General features: G+C 52.1%; 1 protein-coding gene across 1 annotated transcript; it reads right to left on the bottom strand.

The window, feature by feature from the left end:
* Positions 1 to 327: 327 nt before the first annotated feature.
* Positions 328 to 6,847, bottom strand: Tac3 (tachykinin precursor 3). The gene is made up of 7 exons (XM_036169999.1): positions 6,620 to 6,847; positions 5,950 to 6,068; positions 3,778 to 3,883; positions 3,599 to 3,628; positions 2,953 to 3,006; positions 2,594 to 2,666; positions 328 to 585 (listed from the first exon to the last, which is right to left on the bottom strand). The coding sequence occupies exons 2-6, from the start codon at positions 6,061 to 6,063 to the stop codon at positions 2,611 to 2,613; spliced, it is 360 nt and encodes a 119-aa protein (XP_036025892.1). The 5' UTR covers positions 6,064 to 6,068; positions 6,620 to 6,847; the 3' UTR covers positions 328 to 585; positions 2,594 to 2,610.
* Positions 6,848 to 11,294: the final 4,447 nt, after the last annotated feature.

The following is an 11,294-nucleotide window of genomic DNA, read 5'->3' as shown; positions in this document are numbered from 1 at the left end:
ATGTATCCAAAATGAAGATATGTCTATTTAACTATCATGTGTAGTGTTTTTTGTTTAAGTGTGTGTGTGTGTGTGTGTGTGTGTGTGTGTGTGTGAGAAAAAGGGCCCATCCATGCAGGACACAATGTGGAGATCAAAAGACAATCTTTGAGACTCCATTCTCTTCCTTCCGTGGTGGTTTCCAGGTATTGAACTCAAGTAATCAGGCCTGTGTGGCAAGCCCCTTTACCTGCTGAACCACATTGCAAGCCCTGTATCAGCTTTTTGTATATATGTGTTTCTGGGGGGGAAAAAAACATTCTTTCATCAACCAATCTCTCACATCGCTCCTTTGTAAAAATCCTTTATTGTTGAAGCGGAAACACTGTGTTTTTAGTGCAGGACACTACAGAAACCATGCTGGATACTTAGTGCCCAGGGGATTGAGGCTATTCACATGCACCTTCTGTGCTGAGGAGGAGAGGAAGCGAAAGGAGGGTGGTACACGCTTGGGAGAGAGGAAAGGAATCAGGAGAGCATGCGCTGAGATTGGTGTAGGGACTATGTCTTTATAATGCCGTCAGACCAGGGTCCAGAAGTGGAGTGCTAAAGACAAAATAAACAAATAAAACTTTAAAATCACATCTTTGTCCCACAAAACGCCCACTGTCCCATCCACTGAGGGGAACAAGGGATGGCCGTCTCTGCAGAAGGGAAAACTCTCAGCGTCCCAGCAGCCTTTGGGCTGGGGGACTAACTGTTGGCAGCGGGTGCCTGCCCCTTCCCCATGTGCTAAACACTGTGTCCTGGTCTGTGGAGTGCAAGCAGAAAAGTGAGGTGACCGGTTCCTATCACCCAGCACTCCCAGGAGGCTGGCACAGACACAGCCCGTCCACAGTGACGGTTCCCGTCCCCCTCTGCTTAACCTAGTCATTCCCAGACAGGCTCTGAATGACTTCCCTTTTCTGTAACTTCGTGTGAATGAACTAAAATGATGCAGCCATCATGTTGATCCACTTCCTCTAATCGCCTTTAAATGCTAGCCCCTGGGGACGGCATGTCCCATCTGTCTGCACCTAACAGGTTTAGAATACCGTCAGTGGTGAGATTAGGAAGAGGCTACAATTACTGGCTCAGTCCCACTGAAAGAACTTGGATTCACCGGCAAATATTAAAAGTAGATTTTCACAATGTACTTGCATTTACCATTTGTATAAAATACGATGGCAAAACTGCACTGTAATTATCTTTATGGCCAGTGCATAATGTTGGAGGAGAGTATGTCACCCAGATATAGCTACCCGTATAATTATCTGGCCATCGGCAGGACTGAAATAACCATCTAATGAGAGCAAAATGATATGGTGAGCACCATGTAATCAGCAAGTTACGGTTATCACAGCCCTTTGTGCCCTCTCACCCAACAGTAAAGGGGGGCCGGAACTGGTCCCCGGTCCGAGGGAGTCATGAACAGGTGGTATCAAGGGTCAGCTCCTGGGGTCTCAGACTGGCCACCCTGAAACCAGTGACTGTGAATTCCCAGCGCAAGGAGAGAACGGAAGGAGGCTGTGTAGACCAGAGGCCCCCACTCACTCTTGTCTTCCTTCTCTTTAGAAGCCAGAAAAAAAGGAAGGCATCAACTAAGCCGCTGTTGCCGTGCGTGGGTAGACTGCATCAAGGCAGAAGTTTCTGTGTTTTGACTAGACTTCCCCGAGGGGCTTTCACACTAGTGGACAAGTGAGGAATCTCTCAGCCCACTCAGTCCCGAGGTCTGGCCTAGACGGCTTTCAGCAGCCAGACAAAAAAAAAGCCAGCCGGGGGGACACGTGAGGACATTCTCTACCCACCGTTCCCAACACTCAGCTTCCAGACCAGAAGAGCCATCATATGGATGAATCCCAGTGTGCCAGGGACCATCATAAAGGCTCTGTCTGTAAAACCACAACCTTGGGCGATTTTGTCACCATCCTTATGTTCCAGATGGGGAAACTGAGGCACGGTGTTAAGCCACGTGGCCAAGCGGACACAGCTAGAGAAAGGCAGGTCCAGGATTGAATGTAAGTCATGTTCTAATACATTCTGCTGCAGTGGGTGGCTAGGATGTGGTTTCCAGCTATTTCCAGACTTTTAGCATCCCTGAATCTCATCCTAAATCAAAACTGTACTGACGGCATTCTGAGACTGTAACCCAGCACAGTTCAAGGTTCTCGGGAGAGCAAACACTTCAGCTGTGAATCAGACTTACAGTGACTGAAAGATGATTTTACCATCTTTTGTATCCATCACAAGAAGACAGTGTCTTAAAAAACAAAACCCACCAGCTGACCATTGGAGAAGCCCTCACAGGATCCCTCTCCAGGTTTCCTACCACACTGTCTGTCTGCTCAGTAATCCATCAACAGAGTCCATGACACAGGAGGATATGAAAGAGAGCACTGGGATAAGTACGTGCCCGTCTCTCCGAGCGTCATTGCATTTGACGCTCGGGTGTGCTGGACACTGGCGATGTGTCTGTGTTTTAGGACAAAGGTGTGTGCACTGGTAGTATCTGTGAACACCACCGCTGACAGCTCCCCCCCACACTCCCTCAGCCCTCCCCCCCAGCGGTGCTTACCTTATTCTCACGGGTGCCTATTTGAGGGTGCGGAAGCTAGGGGCACTCTCCTCGGTCACATCAGTGGGAGTGTCTGGGGTGGAGCAAGCAGTACAGTTAGGAAGAATTCTGAATCAGTGAAGGGCTGGCTATGAAAGACAGCACCGGAACACAGAGCTGGGATAATGGGGGGGAGGCAGAGCCTTCTATCCCTCGGCCACAGCAGGCCGTCCCACCGCGCTCAGGGAAATGGCTGAGAAAGGAAGAGACACACTGACTACAACAGAGAAAAGTCTCATCTTCCTCTCTGGTGACAAGTCGGGAGCCACCTCTGATATATCCTTAGCGGTACCCAGACCTTCTTGCTGGGTGTGTCCTACCTGGCTGGCTGTTCCTCTTGCCCATAAGTCCCACAAAGAAATCATGCATGTCACCTAAAAGAAAAGGCCAGTGTTGTCCACATACGGGTCAAGACCTCTGAGACTGGAATTCATCCTCTCTCTGTCCCTCTCCCTCTCTGTCTCCAAAGTCTAAGTATGCTACACTGCCCTGGAACTTCCGGTGTAGCCCAGGCTAGCCTGTACTCTCCATCTCTCCTTTCTTAACGTCTGAGTTCTGGAATTACAAATGTGCGTCCCCACACCTGGCTCCTCTTTATCTCCTTGGAGTCTGAACTCCACAGCCAGCAGGTATATTATCTGCCCGTGTGTAGTCTCTTCCCACCCCCTCCCCCAACACTCACACACCCACATTCTATCACTTTTCTACCACAGCAGGTGCCTGGCTTAGGATCTTCATTGCCATCAGCGACCAACCAGTGAGGGGTGGGACAGTCTCCCGTGCCCCTCACACCTGCTCTCTCCTCGTTCCCTGGTACCATCTCCCACTCAGAAAAGCTGGCTAAGCAATTGCAGCTGGCGTATTGTGCGCACCAGCTGAGCTGAGGTCAGCCAAAATGGCTTACTGGCTGCATGCCCGGGGAACTTTGGGCAAATGGTCAGCACAGATAATCGAGAAGCTACTCACGTTTCTGAGGAAGCGATGTCTCCTTAGGTCCTGTGAAGCCAAGCACAAGAGTGTAGGAAGCAGAGAAATTCAAATCACAGCCCTCACCAACTCACTAGGACACCCCCCATCTCCCTCCCCCCGAAGGGGTTCCCCAGGCCCTGCCCCTGTGCCCCTTCCCCTCCAGAGCCGCCTCCTACCCATGCTAGCCTTGCCCAGCACTTTCAGCAATCCTTCCAGAGAGACTGAGCGGCTGTCATAGAGTCTCCGGAGCAAAGACTGGGGCAGCTGGTAGTGGTCAGAGTCCTTGTAGGGGAGAGGAGCAGAGAGCTGAGGGACAAGGTCCACACCCCATCCACCTGCTCTCTCCTGCCACCAAACAGCCTTGCCCCAAACCCCACCACAGTTGAATCCAGTACCCTATTCCCTTCAGGATTTCCTCTGGCTTACCCTGGAAGAGAAATGGGTGTGTAAAGTGTGATGGGTAGACAGGGGCATCAGCCCTGGGAGCATGTTAGAAATGCGGAATCCTACCTGAAACCTGGACAGGACCTGAATCTGAATGTGACCCCAGGGTGCTCATGTGCATGGTGGAGTTCGGAGCCATGTAGAGACTCCTGGATGGCTGGCCTGTTGGCCTGGTTGCCTTGGACTGACTTCCTGGGGTGTTGACCATGCTGTCCCCCAAGACCAAGGATGATTGTCTCCTGGAACCCCCACCCCACCCGCTCCTGCCACCTCTCAGTGACAAAGCCACAGCTTCAGAAACCAGCTTGCTCAAAAGATGGGGTTAGTCCATGGAGTGAGCCATGAACTCCCCACACCCAAGAAAGACCCATCACACTTAGCAGGTGTCCTCCAACCTGAATCTCAGTTGTGCCCTTCTCTAGAGTCCTAGTATTTTGGGGCTGCAGGGGATACCCAGGATACACTCCAAACAAGTCACTCAGGCACCCCACACACACGTATTCCACCCAGTATCTCTGGTACCCACAGACCTTGGGGAGAGAGATGGTCTCTTTTGTTGACCAAGAGAGGTAGAGGGGTTTTCTTGGTGGTCTAGTATTGTAGTGGGTTTGTCTCTGAAGAGCCCAGATCAGGGTCCAGCCGGACTCGACACTACGGGGCAGTGGGTTTTGTTTGGATCTGGTGCACAACTGTTGCCCGGGAGAGTGTGCATGTTCTCTGTGTGTGTGTGTGTGTGTGTGTGTGTGTGTGTGTGTGTGTGTGTTCTCTCTTTCTCTCTCTCTCTCTCTCTCTCTCTCTCTCTCTCTCCCCCCCCCCGCCCCATGTGTGTGTGTGTGTGTGTGTGTGTGTGTGTGTGTGTGTGTGTGTTCTCTCTCTCTCTCTCCCTCTCTCTGCCCAGCACGTAGCTTCCCAGAAGCCACTTTTTCCAAATTGTTCGAATACTCAGCCCACCTCCTGTAATGAGATGCTAAGCAGATTGGCGCTGGAGAGGCAGAAGGCTTCGCACGCTGAATTTGTAATAAGTCCCACCTGTAATCATCTTAAAAGCATTTGTACCAATGTAACTGCTGTCAACTCAAAGCCCTGAACAGACTTCCTCCCGCACGCCCCCTGCACCGACCCTGACATGTCCTCTTCTTTTTCTTAGAGCAACTTTGGAAATCCAGGCTCACCCTGGCTTGCTTTGTGATTTCTGTTGTACCAGTCTAAGCAGAGGCTAGAAGTAGGCAAGGGAGAGGAGAGAAGAGGAAACCTTGGGACTCAGACACTCCTGAGACTGTGGGAGGATGGGGGCGGTATCTGCATCTTGAAAATAAAAGAACGCGTGTCACCGGATAGACGAAATCATCTGCAGAGGACCACCTGGGGGGGGGGGGGTTTCTGCCTGCGTCTGGCTCCACCGAGGGAGCTCTGTCCCTTGCCAAGAGACAGAGCTGAGCCAGACTACAGAGAACTTACGCAGCCAACTTACCCACAGCATCACTCAATCACCGTGTCACCAGCAAACAACTGAACCACATGTTTTTTAATTTTAAAAGATAAAATTAAAATATAATTACATTATTTCTCCCATTTCCTTTCTCCAGCCTCTCCCATGTACTCCCGTCTTGCTCTCTCAAATCCATGCTTCCTCTTTAGTTGTTGTGAGATTATATATAATACATAAATGCAAACTGCTCAGTCCATAGAATGCTGAGCAACATTTTTTAAGGTACACACTATCTACCAGATATCCAAGACACAGAGAGATACCCTAGATGCAACAGAAACAGGAGAGGACCAGAGATAGAAATTTAGAGACAAAATGCCCAACCCCACCAGCCCACCTCCCTCCCTCCAGCTATCCAGACAGACAGAATCCCAAGTCTCCCTGAGGGACTGGACTCTGTCAGGGGACACCTTACCTTGCTGTGCCTCCCACCAGGTGCCACCTGCTCCTGAGACTCTTCACAGACAGCCCCAAAGCTGCAAGCCAAGCTGAGCGCCAGGATGGCAGCGAACAGCATGGCGCGCCTCATGGTGTCTAAAAGGACAGGTGAGAAGCAGGGACACACAGCCTGATGGGAACCTGGCAGGCCCTCCTGACCAGCAGCCCTCTTGACCAGCAGCCCTCCTGACCAGCACCTGGGCTCCACCATGTTTTTCCAGATTTTCGCCTCCCCTATCCAAGCCCTGATCTGAAGAGAGTGAGCTGCACCTCTGAGAAGGGGGTCCCCCTATTAAACAGCTCCCCAGGATCTGCCCACCAATGAGCAATGATGTGGTGTTGGGGGTCTCTAGAGCATAAGGACGATAGAGTCACAGGGCATGATCTGGTCTGTTTCTTTAGCTTGAGAAGAGACCCCAGTTACTGTCTTACTGTCTTCCGGAGACTTAAAGAAAAACTTTCTAACCTGTAAGAATCAGTCTCGATTCTGGACCCAGATGCCTCTCCCCCCCTCCGGCCTTTTCTGCTTGCCTTCCTGGTACCCTATCTGCCTATCAGAGGCTGCTCTCTCCTTTATCCCCTTGTAGTCCTCACCCATCATCCTTGGTGCCAGCTTCAGCCCACCACACTATCCTCCCAGGACCTACCTGTGGAGCTGGCTGGAAGGTAGGATCAGGGAGCTGGCTGGTGCTGCCAGGGAGACAGAAGCAAGGGTGCAGGGGCTCTGGAAGGTGGCAGGAACCAGTCCCAGCTCCCTGATAAAGGTTCTGGGAGGGTTTGGGGGAGCCAAGGGGAGGGGCTGAGAGTCACCAATCCCAGGGTGGCTGGAGGGGAGGAGGAAAGCTGGTAGAGGGTAGAAGATGCAGGCTGTAGTCACATACTCAGGCACGCAGGCGCATACACACACACACACACACACACACACACACACACACACACACACACACACCAGAACCAGCAGCGAGCTACAGTTGTCCAGCAGCCCACTTCCCAAAGGCACCCAAGGCAGGCACTCTAAAGAATGCCGTTGTGTGTGATTTCTCACAAAACAGCCTGCCAGGTCTAGCTCAGTAGGTGTGTCTCCTGGACCTTCTACTCATAACTCACCAGCTCCTCTCCCTTTAAACCTCCGAGCCTGACTACCAGCCTGGAACAGCTTAGCCGGGTTTCTCTGTCCCTTACACCATCAAGACAGCTGGGGCTGAGGCCCCACTTGAAGACTGGGGTGACTCTGGCTCCTTCTGCCCTCCCTCCAGGGGAAGCTGTCCCATCTCCTGGTCCTTACCCCAAGGAGAAGCGGGGGCTGCTGGGGTGAGGACTGAGACCCCGCCTCTGCCCACCCCCCATATCCCCACCCTTTTCAAGCTTCCTGACTGAATCAGCTGCCTCTTGCTGGAGTTCCCTCTTCCATCTGCTCCGCTCCTGTCCTGCACAAGAGGACTGCTCAGCTTGTCCTCACCTTGCTCTGCTTGACAATGTCCACTTCTTAATCACCTCCTTCCCGCCACTCCCCAAAGATCAGACATCCTCTTCTCTGACCCTTCTCTCTCTTGTCTACATACCACACAGATGAGGGGGCTAGTCTGTAGTTTCTCAGCCTAGGACAGAGAGCCAGAGGAGGAGAGCCAGGGTCAGAATTAGAACTTGGAGAGGAGCAGTAACGCACTGGAGAAGCGGCAGCTAGAACCTGGCCAGAGTGTGGATACATACATCAGGAGCTTAGATATGCAGTGGGATTTGATTTTCCCTCACCTCCACAATAGAAGTAAGAAATATGCGCATTTTTCTGATTAGGAAAACTGAGGCCAGGGAGGTTCAGTGACTTGCTCCAGTGTACACAGCAATCTGGCTCTTCTTACTCCAAATCTCTCAGATTGTTTTTTTGTTTGTTTGTTTGTTTGCTGCAAGACAGGGTTTCTCTGTGTAACAGCCCTAGCTGTCCTGGAACTGACCAGGCTGGTCACAGAGATCCTCCTGCCTCTCCCTCAGGAGTGCTGGGATTAACAGTGTGCACCACCACCACCACCCCACCACCACCACCACCCCTCCCCCACCCCAGCTAAGTCTCTCCATCTTTTCACTGCATGGGCATGTTGACCTTTGAGGGAAACTGTTTGCTCTTCCAGAAGGACACAGAGGAACAGCTTTCTGAGTCTCGGGGATTTGGAAACTTTAACCCTTTTACATCTTGGGATGAGAAGGGAGTAGTATGTGCACCCTGATCACCACAGACTCCTCCAATCACCCTATTTAAAATTGCTTCCAAGCCAGGCGGTGGTGGTGGTGCATGCCTTTAATCCCAGCACTCGGGAGGCAGAGCCAGGCGGATCTCTGTGAGTTTGAGGCCAGCCTGGTCTGTAGGGCAAGATCCAGGAAAGGTACAAAGCTACACAAGAGAAACCCTGTCTCAAAAAAAAAAAAAAAAAAAAAAAAAAATTGCTTCCACCGTGAATTCCTCCCTGCTTCTCCCAGCATGTATATCTACCATGCTGATAATTTATTTCTTGGCTCTGTTAAATATGCCAACCCACCAAGCATCGCATGGACAAGAATTTTTATCTGTTATTGTAATCCCTCACTCTATAGTATTTGGCATATCATAGATGCTCAATAAAACTTTATGAAAAAGGAAGCCAGAGCCAGGTTGGTTGGTTGGTTTTTGTAAATTTCTACCCCCAAACATGAACACCACTAGTACTAATGGAGTCTGGAAGTCCTTCCTCCCCTTGCCACACACCCTGAGACTCGGGTCATAGTGATAGAACGTCACCCTGGCTGCAAAGGGCCCCTTGTTCACCCCAGAATGTGGGTAGCAGCTGGGTATCAAGTTCTCTTTACGATATGAAAGGCTCATGGGGCCTCATTAAAAGCTTCTCAGTACCCAGTAAATTGCAGGACTGTGTGTACATAGAACATGGGCCAGCACCCAGAGCTGTGAACATTTGGTGGGCTGAGGAATAGAAGTGGGGGGCTGTTTATGTGTACATGGTATAACATGTTCATTCCTCAGAGAAGCCCAGGTAATGTTTCTAATTGGACCTAGCCTAGATGGCTCCCTCTTCCTCCTCTCTGATCTGCAACCATCTAGAGACAGAAGACCAAGCTGGGCAGGCCAAGGGAGTTGGCTGTGCAATAGCAAATGAGTTCAAAAGCTGAAGGACCAAAAGCCTGGTGGCCCCAGCTCTGTCAGCCCCTCCCCCAACGCAGCCATCCCCCAGCCCTGACATCAGGGAAGCGGGGCTTCTGCAAAGGTCCCACCATGAATAATGTCCTTTGATGATGCTGTATCTCACAGAGGATGGCAGGAGTCGAGGCTGGGAGGGAGCTGATCACCCTTGATCTCTGGGATTAGCAAAGACTTGAAAGGGTTGGTGCTGACCCACCAAACTGGTGAGGTGATGAAGGAGGGAGGCATTAGAAGCTGGAGCAGGAAGCTTCATTTTGCCCACAAATCATATGCAAATGGCACGTAGAGTGTCTGTTGCAGCAATGGAGCTGCTATAGAGCTATTGAGTTTTGTTTTTCTTTGCATATTTCTTTGAGGCACATCTCGGATGCTGTCTCCATAGAGGAGAAAATACATAAAGTCCAGGTCTGTAGCAGGTACCCGTCTACCCATCCCTGACCCCACTGTATGTATGTATGTATGTATGTATGTGTGTATGGATGGATGTTCAGTTGTACCGAGGTGAGAAAGTTAGATGACATCTCTAGGGGGCCATGCTTGTGTGCACAAGACCACATGTGCTTGTCCACCATGTACTCAACTGTGGACTCCCTTGGTATCTTGGGACTGGACCCTGTGTGACGTGGACAGAGAAGGAAGACAGTTCTCTATCAGCCAGTACCTGCGTGAAGAACTGGGAAGAGGCCCTGAGGACACGGAGGAGCCGTGACTGTGTCAGAGCCAGATTAAGCTGGGAGGCCCTTGAGTGGCTCCTCGGTAGGGGGAAGTCCAAGATAGCTTGTGGCAGCCTGTACTTTGAGAGTGCTGGATGTGCTGAGGTGGAAGGCTGGGGCAGGACCCTTGGCAAAACCGATCCCCCCCACCCCCCACCCCCGTGAAAAAGTCAATTCTAGCTCTTTTCCATAGGTAGGAAAATGGAGCCCTATAGACTTCAGGACCCTGGGCTCCAGAAGAAAGGAAAGGCGAAGATGACAACAGAGAGGAGGGGAGCGCGGGGGGAGGGACGGGAGAGGGGTGGTCAGTCCACCCATCCTTGAGCTAGCACCCATCAACATGGTGGAAGAATGGGGGCCCGAGACCTAATTTGCCCTCCCCCCCCCCCCCCCACCCAGGGAGCTGGCGGCTCCCTCAGCCCTGGGAAAAGAAAAGCAGGATTGGAAGCAGCAGCTGCATTTTCTCCTGAAATTGCTTCTGAAAATGACCAGACACTTCACTGGGAAAGTGACGACAATTTGGGCCCTGGGAGCAGGAGATGAGGCGGAGAGCGGGGGCGATCGGGCTCAGGTCACCACCCGCTCCCAGCCAGCCAGGAGCTTGTGATTCTGAGAAGTCAAGGCTGGAGTTGTCATCTGGGGAGTGGGAGGCTAGCCAGAGCCTGAGTTACCTGTCCTCCAGCCCCAGCCCGGCCGGACAGGACAGGCTTTAGTTTCTATCTGCCCAGGGCCCATTGTAGCCCAGAGCTGGGGGCTCGGGCTGAGAGACAGACAGAGAGAGAGAGAGAGAGAGAGAGAGAGAGAGAGAGATATTAATCTGCAGGCAGGAAGGATAGTTAATCAGGTCTCCCTGCCAGCACGATCACTTGGACCGACCCGTGAGCTGCCTACCAATGGAGGCTGTAAGGGACCCAGCCTCAGAGCTTAGTGGAGGAGGCAGGGAGGAGGCAGGGGGGAGGCAGGGGGGAGGCAGGGGGGAGGCAGGGGGGAGGCAGGGAGGAGGCAGGGAGGGTGGAGATGGTGAGAGGAAGAAGAGACACCCAGAGACAGGAACAACGGCAACCCTTCCTAATCTCTCCCTGGGCACGGATCTAAATTTCATGGCTGTATGCAGCATGTTCCCCGAAGACAGAACAGGGTAGTGAGACAAGCCTGTCTCTGAGGACAGGATGATGAAGGACAACAGGGAAAGGTACAAGAGACACTACAGATTAACGGGGACAAAGCCCACACAGACGGAGCCAGTGAGGTGGCATGACACAGTCCGAGACCGTGACAGAAAATGAAGGAGGGCAAGAGGAAAGGGGTCAGCCCGAGAGACGAGCACATCTGAGTCAGGGATCTGCCCCTGCCGGGGGCTGCCAGCTATGGGCCAGTGACTGGCAGCAGCTTGGCATCTCAGAGGCATGGAGAGGAAGAGGG

This window comes from Onychomys torridus, chromosome 20, assembly GCF_903995425.1.
Source record: "Onychomys torridus chromosome 20, mOncTor1.1, whole genome shotgun sequence".
NCBI lineage: Eukaryota > Metazoa > Chordata > Mammalia > Rodentia > Cricetidae > Onychomys > Onychomys torridus.
This window is presented reverse-complemented; position numbering and strand designations above follow the sequence as displayed.